The sequence below is a fragment of the Mustela erminea genome, chromosome 2 (assembly GCF_009829155.1).
Source record: "Mustela erminea isolate mMusErm1 chromosome 2, mMusErm1.Pri, whole genome shotgun sequence".
In the NCBI taxonomy this organism is placed as follows: Eukaryota; Metazoa; Chordata; class Mammalia; order Carnivora; family Mustelidae; genus Mustela; species Mustela erminea.
The window spans coordinates 139,917,057-139,939,385 of record NC_045615.1 but is presented as its reverse complement, the minus strand read 5'-3'; the positions used below and the strand labels follow the sequence as shown (position 1 = coordinate 139,939,385).

The 22,329-nt window shown below is 37.7% G+C and overlaps 2 protein-coding genes across 28 annotated transcripts in view; one reads left to right on the top strand and one right to left on the bottom strand.

Moving 5' to 3' along the window:
• LNX1 (ligand of numb-protein X 1) overlaps positions 1 to 9,204 on the top strand; it is a 180,052-nt gene extending 170,848 nt beyond the window's left edge. For 2 of the 3 annotated variants that reach the window (XM_032334302.1, XM_032334301.1), the window contains exons 10-12: positions 677 to 905; positions 8,127 to 8,285; positions 8,665 to 9,204. In XM_032334302.1, coding sequence (XP_032190193.1) covers positions 677 to 905; positions 8,127 to 8,285; positions 8,665 to 8,800 — 524 coding nt within the window. In that variant the 3' untranslated portion in view covers positions 8,801 to 9,204. The remainder of the gene's footprint in view (positions 1 to 676; positions 906 to 8,126; positions 8,286 to 8,664) is intronic. The other variant, XM_032334303.1, reaches the window with a different exon arrangement.
• Positions 9,205 to 10,056: 852 nt separating this feature from the next.
• FIP1L1 (factor interacting with PAPOLA and CPSF1) overlaps positions 10,057 to 22,329 on the bottom strand; it is a 75,406-nt gene continuing 63,133 nt past the window's right edge. For all 25 annotated transcript variants that reach the window (XM_032334304.1, XM_032334307.1, XM_032334313.1 and 22 more), the window contains 3 exons: positions 17,659 to 17,872; positions 10,952 to 11,089; positions 10,057 to 10,367 (listed from right to left, as the gene is read on the bottom strand). In XM_032334304.1, the coding sequence (XP_032190195.1) occupies positions 10,220 to 10,367; positions 10,952 to 11,089; positions 17,659 to 17,872 (500 nt within the window). In that variant the 3' untranslated portion in view covers positions 10,057 to 10,219. The remainder of the gene's footprint in view (positions 10,368 to 10,951; positions 11,090 to 17,658; positions 17,873 to 22,329) is intronic.

Sequence of the window (22,329 nt, the reverse complement as noted above, 5' to 3'; positions counted from 1 at the left end):
AAGGATGAGGGTCACCAAGAAGTGACTTGTTTGTGAGAGAATGCAAGCAGAGGATTGGGTAGTAGGGTGTGTGTAGATGGCCTTGCACAAAGTATGTGCTTGCCCAATGGTAGGAGTACCATCTTTGCAGTGAACCACAATGTTAACTCCTTTTTCCTTCTTCAAGGGTGTAGTTCCAGCTCATTTTTCTTAACTGCTACAGACTCCTCTGCCAGCCACTTTCAGGGGTAGTCTCTTATTCGCTCATGCAATCCTTATTTCTTGGTTAACTACCATATGCCAGGATCCATGCAGGCACTGGGAGTTTTTGCCAAATGCCCTCCCTTTGTGCTGAAAACAAGAAACAAGACATGAAGAAAGAGGTTTTCTTTGATTAAATAGTAAACAAGGCTAATTTTTCTTTCTTCTTTCCTTTTTTTTTTTTTTTTTTAAGGCAAGAGCCAAACACTAATGGGTATGCTTTAGAAACCTCCAAACAAAACTTACCTTGAAACATGCACCTGCTAATCATTTGCTATCCAAGAACTTGGCCTCATGTCAGTGCGGGAGGCTAACGAGAAGCCCCCTTGCCCTGCTCACTTTCCCACATCCCACTCCATCTCTGCCCCTTGGCGCTTTTATGCAAGTTTCTGTTTGCACTCTCACTAAGGACGGCTTCTGCTTGTTTGGCCACTAGGTGACATTTTGTTAAATGTGAACGGGATCGAGCTAACAGAAGTCAGCCGGAGCGAGGCGGTTGCGTTACTGAAAAGCACATCCTCCTCAGTGGTTCTTAAAGTTTTGGAAGTCAAAGAACGTGAGCCCCAGGAAGCCTGCAGCAGCCCAGCAGCTCTGGACTCCAACCACAACGTGGCGCCCGCCAGAGACTGGTCCCCCTCCTGGGTCATGTGGCTGGAATTACCACGGTGAGTCCCAACGTGACCTGCTTGGAGATGTGTGGGAGGAAACACCCTCTTAGAGCACTCTTTTATTCTCTTGGGCTGATTCCTGGCACTAGCATCTTCGTGAACCCCAGGTTGGATTGTAAGACTATTTGAAATAATTCCATCTTCTCTTCTGTAACTGAAAATTCATGCAGAAAGCCCAGGGCAGAGTGAAAGCCTAGACATGGAAGCTTTGTGATGCACTCAGGTTGAGGACCTTGGAGCTGGCCTGCATGGTTGTGTCATGCAGCAGAGAGAGCTCAGTGGACAGGGAGAGAAAGCTAGAATCCAGCCTTCTGGAACCCACTGTGCAACCAGGGGAAGGATTACCTTTCCCTAATTCACTAGTGGCGAGCCTCAGAACTTGCATGGAGGTGACCCTTCATTGGTTGGTAAAACCAACCCTTCATTGGTTTTACCTCTTAAGCATTTGTGGGACCCTGACTGAACAAATTGCAGAAGCACATTTTGCCTATACCTAGATGTTTGAGCATGACTGAGGTATGTCTCAGACTCTCTCTCCCTAGTTCCAACTCTTTTAAAGTTCTTTTTTCTTTTTTTTAAGATTTTATTTATTTATTTATTTGACAAGTAGGCGGAGAGGCAGGCAGAGAGAGAGGTGGAAGCAAGCTCCCTGCTGAGCAGAGACTGATGCAGGGTCGATCCCAGGACCCTGAGATCATGACCTGAGCCGAAGGCAGAGGCTTAACCCACTGAGCCACCCAGGCACCCCTCTTGTAAAGTTCTTATGTAAAACTTGAGGAAGCAGATGGGTTGTCATTTCAGTGAGATGTTAACTAGAGCTTTATGGTGAAGGCATTAAATTGTGTCAGACATTTCAGGAAAATGTTTAAGAGAAGACTTACTAAATGGCTAAAGACAGAAGTTAAATATTCAGAGGACAGATAAGTCGGGGTTGGCACACCTGCATCAGAGCATAAATTCTTGGCCTTCAAAGGATTGCCTTACAAATTCCAAAAGCATGATTTAAATGTAAGGTATTAGAGTCACTGAAGATGAAGCACCGTAGGATTAAATGAATGAAAGTAGGATGTTTGGTTTTAGTGCATTTTTCCTGAGGGTGGAGATAGGATGATCTCTCTGTATTCCTTTTTCTTTTTTTTTAATTTTAAAGGAGGTTTTAAAAAACATCCCTGTCTCAAATACACTGACCTAGATTCCTTTTTGAGCCTTTCCTAGTTGATAAATTATTTTTTTAAAAAGTATTTTTTAAATAGTTGAAAATTGAACACTGGGGCTATTTGAAAACCTTCAAGCTTTTGAGAATGGAGTCTGAGAGGAAGAAGAGGCTGTTACTTTAACATTAAAAAAAAATCTTTCTGAAACCAGCATCTATGAAAGTAGGTCATTTTTTTGAAAAAATTTTTTGTGCTTGAAAGCTGTTCTTCATGAGTTCAGAGTTCCTCACCGTGCATTCATGTGAGACAGGACAAATACGAGATGCTTTTTACTCCAAGTACAGCCACGTGAATGGCTTCCTTTCCCTCTACTCTTTGTCACTTGGCCTGAGGCAGCAGTTCTCCGCTCTTGCCAGAAGGATAGTCTGGATTGGGTTCCCTTCCTCTGAAAGAAGTAGACAGGAAGTGTGAAATGATGCCAACACAGACAACACTGGCGTTCAGTCACCCTGGCGGCCCCTGGTCTGCTCATGGTGATATCATCACAGTAGAATCTAAAGGCACCAAAGCGGAGATCTACCGTCCCAGACCCACTCAACAGAGGTAATCACGGTTACCAATTCCTTGTGCATGTTTGCAGGGAAAGCCTATGTCAGGGGTTGGCAGACTTTTTCTGGAAAGGGCCGGAGTTGAGGGTTTGAGGGTCACGCTCTGTGTTGCCAGTACTCAGTTCTGCTGCGTAGTGTGAAAGTAGCCGTCAGTATGCACACGAACGGGCTTGGCTGTTGGGTCCCAAAGACAGGAGGTGGGTTGGGCTGTAGTTTGCTGGCTCCTGATCTAGGTGTCTGTGTACACAAGCACACACAGTTGTAGTGCACACACTCTGTGTACCATGTTTTTTTTTTTTTAAGAAAGATTTTATTACTCATTTGCCAGAGAGAGAGAGCACAAGCAGGGGGAGAGTCAGGCAGCTGGAGAAGCAGGCTCCCAACTGAGCAAGGAGACCTATGTGGGACTTGATCCCAAATGAGCCACCCAAGCGTTCCAGAGTTTTTTTGTTTTTTTGTTTCAACTCTTAAGAATATACTCTGGGTATCCTTTCACATGAGTACATATCCATGTTGTTCTCTATATATCTATGTTCTCTTCTGTGGCTGATAGTGTTCTGTTGCACAGCTGTACCATGATTATTGAACAGGTTCCTTTGGGCAGTGAACATTTCAGTTGTTTTCCATTTCTGCTTTCACAAACAATGCTGCAGTAAGAATTCATCAGGAACATACCAGGTAGCCATTGCGCTAGTGTGGGGTCCACTTGCTATAGAGCTGGTTACGGAAACCACAGGGCATCTGCCTGGCCATGGGACAGGCTGCCTGGGTATAAAAGTATTGGATCACACTCTTGGGTACAGGGTAGGTTTCACATCACTGTGAGCGAGCGTTGAGTGGCGGAGTGGACAGATGGGAGACCCATCTCTTCCTCTGTATGCATGGCTTGTCCTTTTCACGTGATTATCAGATGACTGATATTTTGGGTTCTCCTAGGGAGGGTTCTCCTAGGGAGCCTAGATATGTATTTATCTTTTAGGTTTCACGTCTTATGTTTTCTGTTGAGTCCTTTTCAACTGTGTATTTCCTGTGCTTCCTTCGGTTACTGTGGCCTGTCCTGCATATTCCTTACTGTAGCTTATCCTTTCTGGTTTCTATGTTCATTTTGGTGGTGCTTTTATTCTTTCCTTCCCTCTCTTTCCTCTGTCAGCTCATTTCCTCTCGTGTCTCACGTCTTCCTGGAAATCTTACATCTCTGCATGGATCTCAGATTTACAGAGGAATTGCTTCAGCAGTATTTTAAATTCACAGTAATGTGGTTGGTTATAAATTTCATTTTCTATGGTAGCGTTTTGTTTCTGTGGCAGCATTTTTCTGGGGAGTGGTTTTTGTGTTACTGCTTTTGCTCTTACTTTTCCTCTTTTCTGTTTTCCTGTGTGTCTGCCTGCTAGTTCTTTTTAGATCTCCGACTTAGCTAAGTTTTTCCTGGACGGGCTGTTGGCTGGGGGTTCATAAGGGGAAGGAACCAGGGCCACCTTCCAAGTGGTAGCAGTGTCTCTTTAGGACACGGGGTTGTGCTGCCTCACTGCTCTCAGCCCAAGTTCAGCAGTCCACGTCTCTCCCTTCCACCCGGGCTGCTCCCTGGACGTACAGGTTATCTGTTTTTCTCGTGGCCTCACGCGTGCCCTTCTTCTCTGTCAGAGTGGGCCCAGGGAAGCTCTGCCAATAGCCAGCCTGCGCGTTTCCTGGTGTTCGGCTGTGGAGTGGGTGTTTTGGCCGTCTGAGTGGGCTGCTCCCTGCAGACCCCCAGCGGGGGACAGACTGGCTTCCGCCTTCCCCCTCATCCTCTCCCTTCTGCAGTCAGTTCTCCCTCGTCTGTAGTGACCCAGTTTTGCTTCAGCTGGCGTTTGCGTTTCTGTTTCCGTGTCTCCTAGTTGCCGTTAGAGTAATATTTAAAAGCAGAAGAGGAAACACAATTTTCACTCTGACATTTTGAAACCAGAAGTATGTTCACCCTGGCGTCTTCCAGACATCCATCATACTCCATTATACTCCTTTATCAGGCTCTTAGCTAGTTCCAGGATGTGAGCACCTAGTCATAACACTGCTACAATTTTTATGGATGGGAATATCTACTCACATCTCCAATCTTGACTATAGAGAGCTTCAAAGACCCCAGTTTCTCCCCAATTGATGCAGTACCATTGGCTTAAATGTCTCAAGTCATTTGGCATGATTGATATCCCAAGAATTTCAGGCCATTTGTCATACCGAGCAAGTTATTTGTCTGAACTGCTATAGACTGAGGCTAAAAATAGATATTTTTTTTTGAATTCACAAGGGCATTTCCCTCCAAGTTATCTGTTTACTCCAAAACATCTTCCCCTTACAATTTAACAGATTTTGAGGAAACCTATTTGCCATAAAGTATGATTCAGTCTGTTACCCAAGACTGCCTACCAGTGAAGGAAAATGGCATGTCAGCAGGTCTAGAAATAGGAAATCCTTTTCTAGGACATTGTAATCATGCCCTCAGGTACAGTCCAACACACAGAATGAATAATCGTGAAGAAGATAATCATACACTGAACCAGCAGCTGCCTGTTCTGAAACAGTAGGTGTCAGGTAGCAGGAGTAGCAGAGAGAGTAAAAGTGGGCTATACAGGACAGTGCAAATATACCTCACCCTTCTCAGTGGTGTTTGTGTGCCAGGAGTGACCCCTGGGCAGCAGCTCCACATGGGGGCTCTAAGCTATCCCAGTGATCGATGCCATTCAACTGAAGGGAGATGCAGAAATCACTGAAGACCTTCTGCTTTATCTTCTATTGGCTTTCAGGCCCAAACTCCACATCTGGAAGTCTTTCAGAACATGCTCTCATCTGATAGAGGAGAAATGAGTTAATATGTATTACTTTTATGCAGGCAGAGGGTGCTCTGGGAACCCAGACAAGACTTTGGAGTGAATTAGTGAAAAGAGTGGCAATTTTTTTTTTTTTTTTACAAACCTCTTTAATGTTTGGCTTGAATAAAAGATACCAGGACTCTCACTTCTACTTCTACATTCAGTCTGTTGCCAGATCACCTATTATGTGTCCTCTGAGCTAAAATCCTTATAAGAAAATGAGATTTTTTTTAAACAAAGGCAAATGTCTCACTATTCTGATAAAAGTATTTTTGACCTCTAGACTCCCTGAAAGGCACGTACATGGGAACCACACTTTGGTGTGGTGTAGGGGCTCAGTGAAATTTTGAGGTCCTCTGAGATCAGGGGAATCCTTAAAGGAGACTGAGCAGGAATAGCCAGTGAAACAGAAAAATATACAACTTCTTGAGCAACCCAAGACTTCACCGTAGTCCCTAACGTGGAGTTGATTTTTGAAGTAACCATAGTTTTCTCATTGGGAGGAATTACTAAACTCCTTGCTATTCTTTAAACTATGCCAACTCTTCTTCAATGAGGCCTAAATTTAGAGAATGAGTTCAGAAAAGGAAAAAAAAGCTCACATTGAGAATTTAAAGTCACTTAATATTTCAACAGTAAACCCTGAACATCATTGATCAAAGCCAGGCTCCACATTTCCCAATGGGGAATGAAGTAATTCAACTTAAGAAACAAATGCCAGTACCCATATGTTCCAGCTAACCAAGGTCTGACTGTGAAAAAATTTAACAAACTGAGTTCTTGCTGCTACAGTGAAGCTGAAATACGCCACACAAAGGAAGGAAAGTACTTAATGAAAAAAATACTAGTAATACTGCCAGCCACTTGAATGCACGGTACAGACGGCATGGTTTTTGTCTGCTCTGTTTACTAATCTCCCAGGTGCCTACAGTATGGTACACTCAATAAACGTCTACTGAAAAATGATCCAAGCAGACAGATACTTTCTCTCCAGCATCAAAACAAGAATCTAGGAAAATAGACATAATTCCTGATTTAATGTTAGGTTGAAAATTTTATACTGGACATAAATTTTAGATGCTGTGGTTTATTTATAGCTTGTCCACATGAAATAAAATAGTAAGAATCAATGTAAGGTCTGAAGTGATACTTAATGGAAAAAAAAAAAAAACCACCCAGTGGTCAAAGGAATAAGAAATACTTGTTTCAAGTATTGTCCTACGTACCCGTTTATGCTTTAAGGAATCATGGCTAGGAAGTGTTAAGATAGCGATTTGCTCATGACGTTGGGTAAGAATCACCCAACTCTTCATGTCCTTGCCCTCAAATATTGAGCACAGGAATGAATGTAATGCTCTGTTATTTGGAGAACTGCCAATCACCTGCTTTGTATATGAGCAGTGGGTGAACCATTACATAAATGTGCTATCTGACACACCACAGCTCCTACAGGAGAAACTTAACTATTGATTGACATCAAGTCTGTGAAATACAGCTGATGAATATTTTACAATCAAAATATAGTTTTTATTTAATGAAAATCATTCTTCAACTATCAGTGGAAGAAACGGATTATTGTAAATTATATGTGACAAGAGATACAAAACAAAATTGAACTGAGTTTTACCCCTACATTCTAATTTCAAGCTGAAACCAGCAACACTAGAAAAAGTCACATTATACGAATCAACAAGTCTGGTTAACAAATGTTAATGACCAACTTCATCACTTAACAAAACCTTTCACAAGAGACATTTTATTGGTTTTTCAAAAAGCAGTTCGTATTTTAAAGTACAGATTATAAACAGAACAATCATATTTTGATTTTTACCAATACGAAAATGCTAATTTTCTTTCAAACCAGTTATTGTACTGGGAGATTTTAGTCAAATCCAGTTCCCGACAACACTAGCTGTCACAATTGTAACACAGTTTACACTTGGCCTGCACCTATCTTAACTGTTCCAGCTGCCACCGGATATTAACAGTTTCTTCCATCTAGTCTAGAATACCTGTGGCCTCTCCTCCTCCCATTCCTTCTATAACTTCCTATTCAGTTTACTATTTTTTTCCTCCATTAGGACTTATTCTTGCAATCTTTATTCAATTTCCATTCACTTTATGCCTGCATGCTTCTCTATAACCTATAAAACATGTAGAACTACATTGAAAGCATTATTTTTCAAAAGTCAGAACTTTGGCAAATGCATTCATTATTAGGGTTAGGTTTAAGTGTTTTTTCACTAAGATTAATCATTTAGAGGATTTTTGCCTTCATTAAAATTATATTCACAACTAAATAAAAATAGAATATTGCTAAGTATGCTTGAATTTGGTTCATCAGTAAGGACTTAGGCCTATCCAATTTGTTTCATAGAAACAGAACACAATAGTATTTTTTTAAAAGGGCGTATAGCAATGGAAAACAATTCAACTAGAAAAAGGCCGCCAACAGCACAAAGGTCACTGGGCTTTGACAATTTTGAGTAAAACCCATCCAGTGCTATTTAGCCTGAAAAAAATGTCAATAAAGAGAATTGGAGATGAATCATAATTATTCCCTAAGAGTTCAACTTAAGTGTGAAGATCTATTGCTTACACATTCTATTTCAGGTACCTGTATAACTGTAAAGATGTTATATTACGAAGAAACACAGCTGGAAGTCTGGGCTTCTGCATTGTAGGAGGTTATGAAGAATATAATGGGAACAAACCGTTTTTTATTAAGTCTATTGTTGAAGGAACACCAGCATACAAAGATGGAAGAATTAGGTAATAATGACTAGTTATTACCAATATTTTGTTTCATATATGCAAAAGGTTGGGTCCTTAGAAATAATGCATGTACTATAAACTTTGTTTTATTGGTTAAAAAGAAAATGTACATAGCATTCAATTTCTAAAAATTCCTTGGTCCCGTACAGCAACTTCCTGTGCTTTTAGCATCCCTTCTAACAGAAGCTGACTGGAGAGTTTGCACAATTTGAGGGGGTGGGGGTGGGGAGGAGAAAGCCTTAATTAGATATTCCTAATTAGAATTTTTTGTAATTAAAATTGACAGTTGGAACAAAAACTAGGACCACTAAATACACTTGCACTGATTTCGGCTATGAATCAAAATGTTAATCATGTGTTGTTTTATGTTTTTTAGATGTGGTGACATTCTTCTGGCTGTCAATGGTAGAAGTACATCAGGAATGATACATGCTTGCTTGGCAAGGATGCTGAAAGAACTTAAGGGAAAGATCACTCTTACTATTGTTTCTTGGCCGGGCACTTTTTTATAGAATCAATGATGGGTCATAGGAAAACAGAAAACTACAGATAAGCTATGTTGAAACAATGTATTTATCTTGTCAATTTTTTTATTTAAAGGATACACTGTAAAAATGTAAACTAATGTCAGGAAAAATATGATCTAATGAAAGCCAATTACACCTCAGAAAATGTAATTCTCAAAACATAATTCTTATCAAGTTTTTATTCAGTGTGGAGGATTTCTCACTACTCCACAACTTTATTTTTCTATTCATTAAAAAAGCTCTTAAACAGCTGAGATCATTTGTTATTCCCCCACTGAATTCAAATCCTACAATTAAAAATTTGGTACATGCTGAGGTCTGTAAAGGGTATATTATGGGCATTAAAAAAAAAATTTACAGCCAGAGGATTTTAAAAGTACACTGCTGAAAAATGTTCATCAAATGAGAAATATTTTTCAAATTATAGCTGTCTTTTAGTATGTGATATTAAATTCATTTTTATTTATCACTATTTAAAGGATCCTAGTAATTCTTTCAAAACCATGTCATTACGATCACCGACAAATATATCCCAAGGCATATCCCTAAAAATGCTCACAGAATTATGAACTTGTATTCTTAGATCTAATGGGAAATGACTAATCTAAAGCTCTTGTCTTTTCATTCACAATTAGCTAGTAACTGTATCAAAACTCCACATGCTGCTCAACCAATGAGCTTTGGAAAAAGCATCAAGAAAGGCCAAACCAGCTTGACCCCATCTCACAGACAGCCATGAGGCAATTCAAATCTGTGTCACAGTGACGAGGCTTTGTCTTGTGCCTGCTACAAGAAACTACCCTCAGGGCAAGTTACTTCACAGACACCAGCCAAATGCCTTTATATTTTATTTATTTTTAGAATACAAAAGTTGCCTGTTTAGTTATACCATGAAACCAAATTGAGGACGCTGAAAACCTATCAAAAAGTTGTGATATCAAAACTGTATACGTGTTCTTTAATATGCTAAGCAAGAATGCCACAGCAGTACTGGCAAAATACTTCAAATCTCAACTCAGAGGAGCTTTTTGTAGCACAACCTCTTGAGACTGGTATTTGATTAACTCCAGAAAACTATGGCCAAGGTGCAACCTTGACCTTTATCAGCTCCCGTGTATGTACATAGCTCTTTAAAATTCCCTGCTGAGTGACTCATTCACATTACTTTCTTGGATATAAAGTCATTGCTGTCTTTTTTATTTTTTTAATTTATTTTTTTAAATATTACAAGACAAAGATTCTTAACTTAACATGAAAAATTCACTCTTTTATTTTGAGAAAAAAGTTAACTTTTCATACTAACAGAACAAGATTAAAGGTAAATTTCTTAAACATTATCCAGAAAAATAACAAGATCTATGGTACATTTCTGGCCATAATATACACACAAGGCCAGAGCCGTGCCTATTCGGCCGGTGCGGCTTCGGTGCTCTCTTGTTCAGGGGCGGGCTCACTGCCAGCTTCTTTTCCTTCTTTGCTTCTCTTAGATTTTTTGTGCTTGTGTCTCCTGTGACTGTCTCCTTCTTCACTTTCATGGCGACGTCTACTGTTACTGAAGGAAAAAAAAGGTTTGTTCTTACTGTTTAAGTATACACATAGTGACCCACTGTGTGGGTATGAAGTAATCCGTTCTTTTTCTCAAACACATTTAGAGGAGTAACCAGCTTTTTATGTGACTTTTATACGGAGATAGTATTTACATTACAGGCTCACCTTCACTGATAGTATCCTAGCTTCTCAGAGCCCATAGACGTTATTCTGAAAAACTACTATAAATTAGAAACCGAAGCACTAAATCGGAACAGAAAGTACTTTCCAGGGTTGATTTTAGGCAAACAATAGCCATATAATCTGACTATGAGGTCCTGGATTTTCTTTGATTAAGTATTAGTATTACTGGTTCATATGCTAAATAAAGCCCTCTCCCAATAAGATAAGCTGTCCGAGTACTAACTGCGGTCTTGTTAGATTTAAAACTCTTTGTTGAGCCTCTAAGGAACCAATTATTTCAACACATTATCTTAATCTTCCAATTAGGAACACATATGCACTACTAATTATTTGGAAATGTTTTTACTTTCTGAGGTCCAATCAATTTCTCCCAGCTTCAAAGGGATTCACTATAAAAGAGCAGACCTTCGAGAAGACTTGTGTCTGGTTTCCTCTTTCTCTCTGTGCCGTCTTTCTCTGTGTCGTTCTTCTTTCTCTCGACTTGCTCTGTGGCGCTCGTAGCCTCTTTCCGCGTATTCTCTGTATCTGTATCGTTCTTCGTCACTGAAATTGGAATAAAACCTCTTTATGACAATCGGACTGTTAATTCTAATGACTTCAAACTACAAGTGATGTAATCTGAGTCCAAACCAGAAGCCTAAGCCTCCGTATTATTATCAGCATCTTATACAGAATAGGCGCAAGTATTTGTTGAATTGAGAGGAAAACAATGCCATTCCCAAATTAGTACACATCTAATATAACACATAATTACATGTTAAAGGTACAGCTTTGTTTTGTGCTTTCACAGTTACTGAGTAGAAATTTTACATAACAAAATTTTTTTTCCTTCAATAACTGGGAGCCGTAACAGACTTAAACTTTAGTCAGCTTCATTTTCTTTCATTCCTTTTAAAATTAAAAGCATGTTTATATATCTCAGACTTCTAACCAAAATTCTTTTAGAATCTTTGTGTGCCCAAGATTTTATAAATAATAAAAATATCTGGTTCACAACGGCTATGTAGTAGAGAGCAGATGAAGATGCTTAAGTTTTTCAATCACATGAAGAGTACATTGTGCATCCAAGGAAGAGGCAGAGACATTAACAGAGGGACAGCAAAGCAACTTCTACAATATCCACACGAAACACAGGCAGAACACTACCCGCGGACTGACTTACAGTCTGACGTCCCAATTACTTATTACTACAGCTATGTATGTGTGTGTCTGGGATGGGGGGTTTCACATGGCAGAGAGCAGCAAGTACACACACCCAGGTTGTACCTCCAATTTCCTGATTTTGGGTAGAATGAATTGGTTAAACTGGGACTGATGACTAGAGTTAGAATTTTTTTTTAACCTCCCTAGACTTGTCCTCATTTTGTGTCTCCTCACTTATATTCTGCTCCCCATCTTTCTCTCAATCTTTCAATTTTGGGGGGGGGGTTAAGCACAGAAGTCAACACTTTCTACAACCTATTATCAGTAACTCCCTTAGAATAAAAATATTTTAGAGCACTATGTACTAAAGAGCTTTGGTTTCTAGAAATGTTTAATATAAATTAAGTCCGTAATCTGCAAGACACATAAAGCTGTTAAGGCATATGAGTAAAAGTACTGGACAAAGAATGCGGTGAAAGTACAAGCCATATAAAAGAAAAAGCTTAATTATGGTCTCCTAGCAAAAGTAATGATTCAGTAGTGCTACACCTAACAACTACTGCTGACCAAGTTCTTGCCTGAAATACATTCTACATTCAACAAATTTTAAAGTATATCCATGTATATATCCGTGTGTGTGTGTGTGTGTGTGTGTGTGTATCTGTGTAAATCACAGTTTTCTAACCACAAATGCATACTTTTGCATTTGGACACTGGAAGCATGTCCCCTGAAATGCAGTATGTTAGGACAGGCAGCAGAGTAGACCAGGCATCACATCCTGATTCTGTTAGTGACTACATGTGTGACCTGGGGTAAACTACTTAACCTTTCGGAACCTCAGCTTTCTCATCTGTAAAACTGGCAACCATCATTTTCAAGGTTGTCAGGGAACTGGCAGTAACATTTCTAAAGTGCTTAGTACCATAGGAGGCCCTCATAAGTGGCAGCTAATACACAGGCTCCCCAGCTTCAGTCAAGTGAATGCTAAACTTTTTTTGGAAGCAGAACCTTTTTGTAAAGGTGACTAACTCTGTAATAACATTTCTGAAGTAGAATTACCATGACAAATGAATATTATCGTGAATAGTATCCTTTTAAAAAAAAGAACACGAGGCCCTCTTTGTAACAGATTTACAAATTGGATTTACCTAAAGATAACTAAGGCTATTTTATTATCTCAACTGGTCATTTGTATCTCTCTTTTCCCTCTCAACTTAACACCAATTCTTCTTAGATGTGAGGCCTTTAAGATTCCGAAGACAGTCCTATGATGATGGCCATGCGTGAAGGGTGATAAAACATTCGGCCTTGTACACAGAACACGAAGGCCCGTCCTTCCACCGCCTTCTGATCAGGCTTCTCTGGGCCTGGCAATCATTACAGCTCATTTCAAACACCCTACAGTGACCGGCCTTCTTTCTGGCCCACACTTAACAGCCTAAAAACCAGATGTTGAAACAGGTCTATGATTTTCAAAACAATGACCCTATAATTTGTAACACAACACATATGATATGCCATATTGCAAAATGTCAGTCTTTAGGAAAAATGGCCCTCACTTACAGTTCACTGGGATTTCCCAGAGAACACTATTCCTGGGATAATTCCTAACAACACAAAATTCCTCTACCTTTTGCCTCCTAGGCCTTAAACTTTTAGTCAGACTTACGTAAACACTGATTCTTGATGCCCTACAGCTTAGCAATCTGGAAATCAAATATTGTTAATCATTAACACTTGTAGTTTCCATAAAAATTAAGTAGCACTTGTGTATGTGTGTGTTTGAAGCTGAAGAACCAGAGAACTTAGCTTCAAATATTCCACAAATATTGTATTATTTATGAACACTAGCAAAGCATTTCATTTTAGTCTTCTTTCCTATCAAGTTTATATTCAGCACTTTGTGAACATGTATATTCCAGAAATAGCCATGCTATCTCAAATACTTCATTTGAACTACATTAGAAACGATTCAACTTACTGAAAGTAATGCTCCTGAACAGAATCATGCACTATGTGGCTAAAGTTACCAGCACACACCCCACCACACAAACATAACACTATATGCATACACACACACTTATGTATATATCCTATCTTTACTTATTTATAATCAATAAAATTTTATCAGGTGCCTTTAATATGTCACTATTAGCAGCTATAGGAAGGAAAAACATTAATAAATCCTATTGTTTCTTATGGCACTTTTTTTTTTTTTTAGGTAAAGTTTCAAACTACTAACCAGTCCTAGTCACCTTGATAATAATATATGCTTATATCGGTAATAATAGTGTAAGATCATTTCTGTATCCTCAGCACACAGCTCTGCACCTGGTACATAACAAGGATCAGAAAATGTCAGTTACATGAATGAATGAACTGCCTCCCCCAACCCATAAGAAATAAACCACATAGAGAGTAGTAAAGATAATGAAAAGTAACAGAATTTTTAAGCTACCTAATTTCAAGACTCTATGTGTCCATTTCCTCATGTGGTAAATTAAAATTTAGATAATCCCTACAGACCTTTTTGGATTAAGAAGTCTGTAATTGCATCATCACATCTAACAAAACAAATGCTGCCTGAATCACGTACATGCTCACATCCAGAACTGATATATTATTCATCTCATCTAGCAAAATCAGAACAGTCTAAGTACATTTCTTTATCTCATCCATTAAAAAAGCTGATGCATTTCACTGTACACTGTGATGGTACGAAGACTGATACGTTAGCGAGATGCCAAAATGATTGCTTTGCTAGTCATACAGGTTGATTTTCAGTGATTTCAAAACCTGTCTGTCTAAGCCAAGTTTTAGTCAACAACTTTCAAAACTGTTTCTTCTCTACTATATTCATCTTCCTCCCCTGCGATGTGTTAAGTCATTTTATTCACTGCATGCCAGGCGTTAACGTACAAAGTGCTAAGACTACAGAATGGGAGATGGTGGTCAATGCCCTTCACAGGTTTGTTAAAAAACACAGGCTTTAAAGAAGATACATTACTGCGCGCCTGGGTGGCTCAGTGGGTTAAGCCGCTGCCTTCGGCTCAGGTCATGATCTCAGGGTCCTGGGATCAAGTCCCGCATCGGGCTCTCTGCTCAGCAGGGAGCCTGCTTCCTCCTTTCTCTCTGCCTACCTCTCTGCCTACTTGTGATCTCTCTCTGTCAAATAAATAAATAAAATCTTCAAAAAAAAAAAAAAAAAAAGATACATTACTTAGGGAGCATGTGAAGGAAATAATTCAACCTTCTTTTGGGTTCAGAAGAGCTCACAGAAGACAGACATGAGCTGGACCCTGAAGAATGACATTTGTGAAGCAGAGAGGAGAGGAGCAACATGAACAAGGAAGTATGAAACGAAAAGGAATTTTCAAAAGAGCAACCATCTGAGCACAGCTAAAACATGGGGTATACTGGCTTGAGAGAGAACTGGGGTTAACGTGTAGAAAGATGTAGGCTCGGCGGGAGCCTGCTTGGGATTCTATCCCTCTGCCCCTCCCACTCTCTCGCTTTAAAATAAATAAATAAATGTTTTTTAAAATGTAGGAGGATTTAGTGACCTGAACTTGTGGATCATAAGAAGAATTCTGAATCATTCTCTAGGCCAGCAGTACATGCCAGTACCACAGCAGTATATGAATTCTTTCCAGTAGCACAAGAAATTTTAGGGAATTAACTTCCAGATCCACAACTTCTATATTCTTTCTTAAATCTAAACTGCTTAATGATACACCAGTACCTTCACTAATTTTACTATGATACATTGACTTGGGGTGTGAAAAACATCCTGGCATTAAAAATATCTAATTTAAAATATTAATGTCAGATCTATTTCATTGAAGTAACAGTAAAGCTTTATAAGGCTTTAGGTCTTCCTATCTTACATGCTTTTCTGTCAAGGATAAACTACAGAGTAAGAAACGGGAGTATTCGGTATTCTAGGATGTTCTAACTTCAGATATTATAAGTAGTGTAACAATTCTCCTTGACCTAGCTCAAACAAACAAACAAAAAAAACCTACACAAGTCCCTTTGAAGGAAAGCAAACCGAAGTGGTAAGGGGCAGCACCTCATATTCATATACATGAACAGAAAGACAAAGTCAGACTTCTCTGATAAAAATGGATAGCTGTCAGGCTCGACAAGAGCTGTCTCTTACCAACTAAGTTATATGGTAGCTATTTTCCATAAATGGAATGGGGAAAAACTGCAATTCATGACAATACTTAATACATAAAAAGATGTTTCATTTTTTAAGGACTTTTTGCAAAGATGTATTAAAATGAACAATCCTTTCTGAGCATGTTCAGTTAAATAAAATGCATCTAAAAGAACAGTAACAAGTTAGAAGTCTTTAAACAAGTCTTGGTAAAGCCCTTCTGGTGTTCTTCCATGGAACTGAGAAAACGAGATTTTAAGACCTGAAGGTAGTGGGTTGAACTGTATGCCCCTAAGGAAGATCTGCTCAAGCCCTAACCCCCACATCTGTGAATGTGACTTCGTTGTGGACACAGGGTCTCCGCAGCTATAGCTACAAGGAGGTCAGACTGGATTTGGCTGCACCCTAGTCTAATGACCGGAGTCCCTCTACACTGAGGGAAATTTGGACACGGACACAGAGGGAGGATGCAGTATGAAGACACACACAGACAGGGGTGATGCATCTATGAATCAAGCAACACCAAGGGTTGCTAACCGCCATGAGAAGCTATGAGAAGGGCATGGAAAAGACTACCTGCCAGAGCGGAGGAGACGGAACCGCGGAGAGGAAATGCCTGCGGCTCCAGGCTGCCGGTGTGTGGTGCTTGCTTACGGCGGCCCTAGGAAGCAGTCACGCCGAGTAATAAATACTTATATAAAGCAGGTTTCCAATTCTCTGCTTTCAAAAAACTTGAGTCATGGCTGACAGGGCTGTTAACTATGTAATTCTGGCATATCCCTGAATCTAAAGGTATTCAAATAATTAAATGACAGAGCCACAACAAAATTCCATCAAACTTCATTGAAGTATTGTAATGTGAACAAGGTTTCTCAGTGTTTACATACTATATGCTTTTTTAAAAGAAATATAATTAATGGCAAAGTCTGTTTTTTCCTAACAATAGTAATATTCACTAATGGACACATAAATTAATTGGGGAAGGTGGAAGGTCCTTCATAACATTAAGGGACACAGATCCACTAATCATTTTCAGAAGTTGCATTATCTTCATATGTAAAAATAAGTGATAATTAAAATCCGTGGAAAAAATTTAAAATACTTCATCTTACATTCATAAGTTTTTTTAGACATTTAAACTTACCACAGGTATGCTGCAGGAAAGATGGATAGAATGAGCAACTAAAAAAAATACTGTTCTTATTTAAGAACAAAAATACTTACAGTAGAAAAAATGTAAGGGAAATGGCTCAGAAATAATTCAAGCACAGAGAAATGTAAAATTTCTGACTGTTAAAAGAGAGCCTATTATATGCATTTTTAAAAGAATGGATGATGATGTTTAGCAAGTCACTATAATGTTCTTAATCTACTGGATATGTTTAAAAGAGTGATGATTTTATTTTAAAACTGTAATGTTTATAATAAATGGGAAATTATATCTCCACTGCCAACTTATTGAACTTAAGATCAAAAATTTCAGATGGAAAGATAAAAATATTTTCAAATTCTTTTAAGGAAGAAATAAACAAATTGAAGACTGTTGCTTTACATGATGGAAAGCCTCTATCAGTTAAATAAATAAGCCTTGACACTTTTAAAATGGTTATCTCCTGAGATTTTATTCAGGACGGTATTATCTCAGTAAATTTTTTTGAAGAAAAATAAAAAATTAAATGGTTATCTCCTAGGAACTACTCTTAGAGCAATCCTTCCCTACCTGAACTGGGTCTTCCAACCTTGCACCAAATATAAACTCTCTGCACATGAAACACAGGTGTACAAATTCCCGCACACTTAACAAACCTGTTAAAAACACTTGGTGTAGGACTGTGATCACGCTCCCGCTCTCTCTCTCTGGTGCGTTCTCTTTCTCTGTCCCGATCACGGTCTCGTTCCCGGTCTCTGTCTCGGTCTCTATCTCGATCTTTCTCTCTTCTTGAATAATAGTCCCACTGCTTGCTGGTATCCACAAGACTAGGCCATGAAGGAGCAGAACCAGGAAGGTGGGGAAAGGCAACTAAAGAAAACAACAATTAAAAACAAAAGTTATGGCACTTAAAAAAAAAAAACAAAAACAAAACCCTACTGAAAAGGACAAAACTCTCATCATAATTGCTTCATTAGATTATAACAGAAACCAGTTTATAAATAGAAAAGATAAGTAACATATGGGGAATACCCACAGTCTGGGGTAATATCCAGAAACAAACCTTAAAGACCTAATATATACTCTTCATTTGCCAAGATGAGCAGGAACCAGAATTAGATACACCACACATTTTCCAACCAAAAACATAAACCAGACATCTTCAAAGTGTTGAGAGTAAGTAATGGCCAACCTAGAAATGTGTCCTCAACAAAATTAAATCTCAAGAGCAAGAATAAAGAGCATTTTTAATAGACTTGACTGAAAGAACTTCTATGAGATATACCTAATACATTCCAAGAGTAATCATTAAAATAACAGACACAGAAAGTACCATTTCAAAACAATATAAGGAAAAACAGAATTTTAAAAATCACCTAAAAAAACTTAGTTCAAAAAGACTTGGAAAAGGTAAGGGTTAGAGGGGACAAGTTTGATTAGTTCAATAAGCACAGTAATTCAAGAGACTCAATTCACCAGTTAAATAATAGAGTTTGTTGATTCGTACTTTTAAAAAATGTAAACAACAAAATAACCCTCTAACTATATTCTAAGTATGAGACATATAAACACACAAAATGGCTGAAAGTAAAAGGAAGTTCGGAGGAACAGAAAACACCAATTCCCTCCATCTCCATAGAAGCAGCTTGACTGATGACAAAACAGACCCACACTGAAAGGCTACGTGGGACAGAAGGGCTGAGGACAGGGAATGGAAGATGCAACTCACCAAGCAGACAGAACAAACGAAACTTCCAGGCTTTAATTTTTAGAGAGTAAAAACTAACATGAATACAGATAAAAACAGAAAAATCTACCATAATCATGGAAGATTAATATACTCTCAATTATTGCCACTTGAAGCAAACAAAAAAAAATTCACTACAGATATAGAACATTTGAGCAAAACACTTTCAACAGGGTTGATTTAATGGACATAACATAGAATACTGCCCATAACAGTTAAACAATAATCACTCTTCTCAAGCACATATGAAACACAAAAATATATTACATACTTTTATACAATAAGTATAACAGGCACCAAATCTCCATACGTGTCAAATTAAAGACACATTTCTGAAAACCCGGGGGCCAAAAAATAATAAGTTTTAAATCATTTAGGAATAAACATAAAAATATAACATATCAAAAGGGTAGAGATGCAATCTGTTCTGGAGAGAAATTTAATCTTAAAAATACTACATTAGAAAAGATGGAAAATTAATGAGCTAAAGCTTTCAAAAATTAAGAACCTGGGCACAAACAGAATAATCCAACAGAAAGGAGATAATGAAGATAAAAGTAGAAGTAAACAGAAAAGACCCATACAATAAGAAAAAGTTGAAAGGTGGTTTTTAAAGATTAGACAAATAAAGCATAACAATATTCTGACAAGATTAAGAAAAAAAAGAGGCCACAGAAACAATCAGAACCAAAAGGAAACCCTAACTACAGATGCTGCGGAGATGAAAGAACACAGAGAATATACTTTATACCAATGCTTTTAAAAACTTGGCTGAAACCAACTAATTTCAAATAATCAATCAGTAACTTACCAAGAAGTGATTCAAGAATAAAAAGAAATCTTGACTACTCCCCTATGAAAGACACTCATCAGTAATTAAAAACCTTCCCAAAAGACTAGATGCTTTTTACAGGTGAGTTTTGCTAATTTATAAGGTATAGACCATTCTAATATTATATGAACTTCAAAGAATAGAAACAAAAATTATTCTCTAACTTATCCCACATGGCTTATATAACATTAATACCAAAACCAGTAAATGTGCCACATTCACAGATTAGAGAAGAAAAACAGTATGATTATCTCAGAAAGCATTTGATAAAACTCAATATCCATTCACAGTTTAAAAGCTCTTGGAAATTTTCCTTGATCTAGAAGTTTCCCTGATCTAGAATTCGACCAATCACCAAACAGTAAAAGCCTAGTAATAAAATGTAAAAGAATTTTCTTTAAAAAGAAAAAAGAAAAAAGAAAAAAGAAAAAAAAAGGAGTTTTTTTGATTAGCATATATACTCTATCTATGTATAAATAAAACAAAAACTAATCCTAATTCTAAATACAAGTAAATACAAACAGAACAGGAAGTTCAAATGAATATATCATCTAAAACAGCAACAAAAACATTAGGTATGAATGACTAAATCTAAGCAAAGATATGCAAGAAATGCTTGGAGATAATTACAGTACTTAACTGAAATATATTAAAGAACATTTCCATAACTGAAGAGAGTCCCTGTTCATAGATGGACTCAATGCTCTAAGATATGGTTTCCATATGAACTGATCTAAGCATCAAAGCCATTCCAATATGATTTAGTTAGAGCAAGGACTCTGGAGCCAGGCTGAATGGTTTCAACCCCTCATTCTGCCACTTACTGTGTGATATTGGGAAAACTACTGAATTTGGCCATTCTTCAGCTACTCACGGAATAATAACAGTATACCTACTTTATAAGGCTGTCAGGACTATATGAGTTAATAGTGTTTTGTCTAAAGTAAGCAAATATAAATGTAAGTTATTAATCAAAATTCCAATACAGTTTTTCATGGAACTTCCAAAGTTGATTTTAGAATGGGTATATAAGAGCAATGGCCCAAGAATACTTCTGAAGCTAAATAAATAGATTTTGCTGAACCAGATAAGATTTATTATAAAATTCATAATTAAAATCGTGTGGCATTATTTCGTACAGTTAAACTTCAACAAATAATAGTAATAGTAATAGTAATAGTAATAGTAATAGTAATAATAATAATAGTCTAGGAAACCATGAGTCAGACTCAGGCATACTCAGAACCCTGTTCATGAATGGCTAGGACACTGTAGATCCCTCAGAAAGGACAGACTATTCAACAGATGATACTGCGACGATTATATCTTTACTTCATAACACAGGCAAAGATGAATTCCAGATGGCTTAACACATGAAAAACAATATTTGAAAACATTTTGGGGGGAAAAACTTGAGATGGATAAAGTCATAGTCAAATACGAACCCAATTAAAATGTAGTATGACCTTACGTGGCTGATGAAGTACAAGAAAAAAAATGGTATTTTAAATTTATTTGCCCTAGGGATCTTCTCCTTTCCAGGGCTCAAGTGTTAGAATTGTCTCTATAGTATACAGTAGTTACATAGTCACAATAACATAAATATGGCTATTGTTTAGCTTTTAGAATAAAAAAGTTATCAGGGCACAGATAGTTTTGGTTACAAGACAGATAAAAACTTTTTTTTCTTTAGAGATTTTATTTATTTATGGGGGGGGTGAAGGAGGGAGCAAGGGAAGGAGCAGAGTGAGAGGGACAAGCAGACTCGGTGCTAAGCGCAAAGACTGACATGGGGATCGTTCTCAGGGTCCTGAGATCAAGACCCACGTCGAAACCAAGAGTCAGATCTTAACAAACTGAGTCATCCAGGTGTCCCAAATATAAATGTTTCTAAGCAGAAGTATGGCTGACCAAAGCTGGTCAGCTTAGAGGGGAAGGCTTAGAAATTTGCACCATAATAGTAATAGATACTGACAGTGAAGGCTTAGAAATTTGCACAGTAATAGATACTGACAGTACATGAAACCAAGGGCATGTATATTTAAAAAAAAAAAAAAAGGGAGGAACAAAAATAGTGATATAAAATCATTGCTAGGGAAAAGAGGGGTAGTGATGGTAAGCATGCCAAATACACATCTATCAGAAGAGGAGGATAAAAGATGGCAACCATAGTTACATAAATCAAGAAACAGGGTGACAAGCTTACGGAAGAATGCCAATGCAGACCATAAGAAGAACTAAAAGCCATCAAACATGCTTTTCTCTTCAGTTCTTCGATAATTCTACAAAGATTACTTTTTAACTAGGTCTCATTTTATAAGCACCATCTTAATATGCACATCAAGAAAAATCAGTATTTCCATCTACAATTACGTCATAGTGTTTGAGGATACATTTCAAAATTCTTAAATAAATTAACAAAGGTAAAACAGAATTACTAACAAAGAGGAAGCTGTATCTATAACCTTTTTTTCTTCAAAAAAATTTTTTTAAACATTTTATTTATTTATTTGAGGGAGAGAGCAAGAGCTCATGCATACATAAGCACGAGGAATGGCAGAGGGAGAAGCAGATGCTTAACTGACTTAGCTACCCAGGCATCCCCAAAATTTTTAAAAATTGAATTCAATTTTTTTAACTGAAATATATTTGACACATAATATTGTGAAAATTTAAGGTGTGCAACATGTTTACTTGTTCATTTGTAAACAATTAATAATTATAATTATATTATTATAATACAATTGC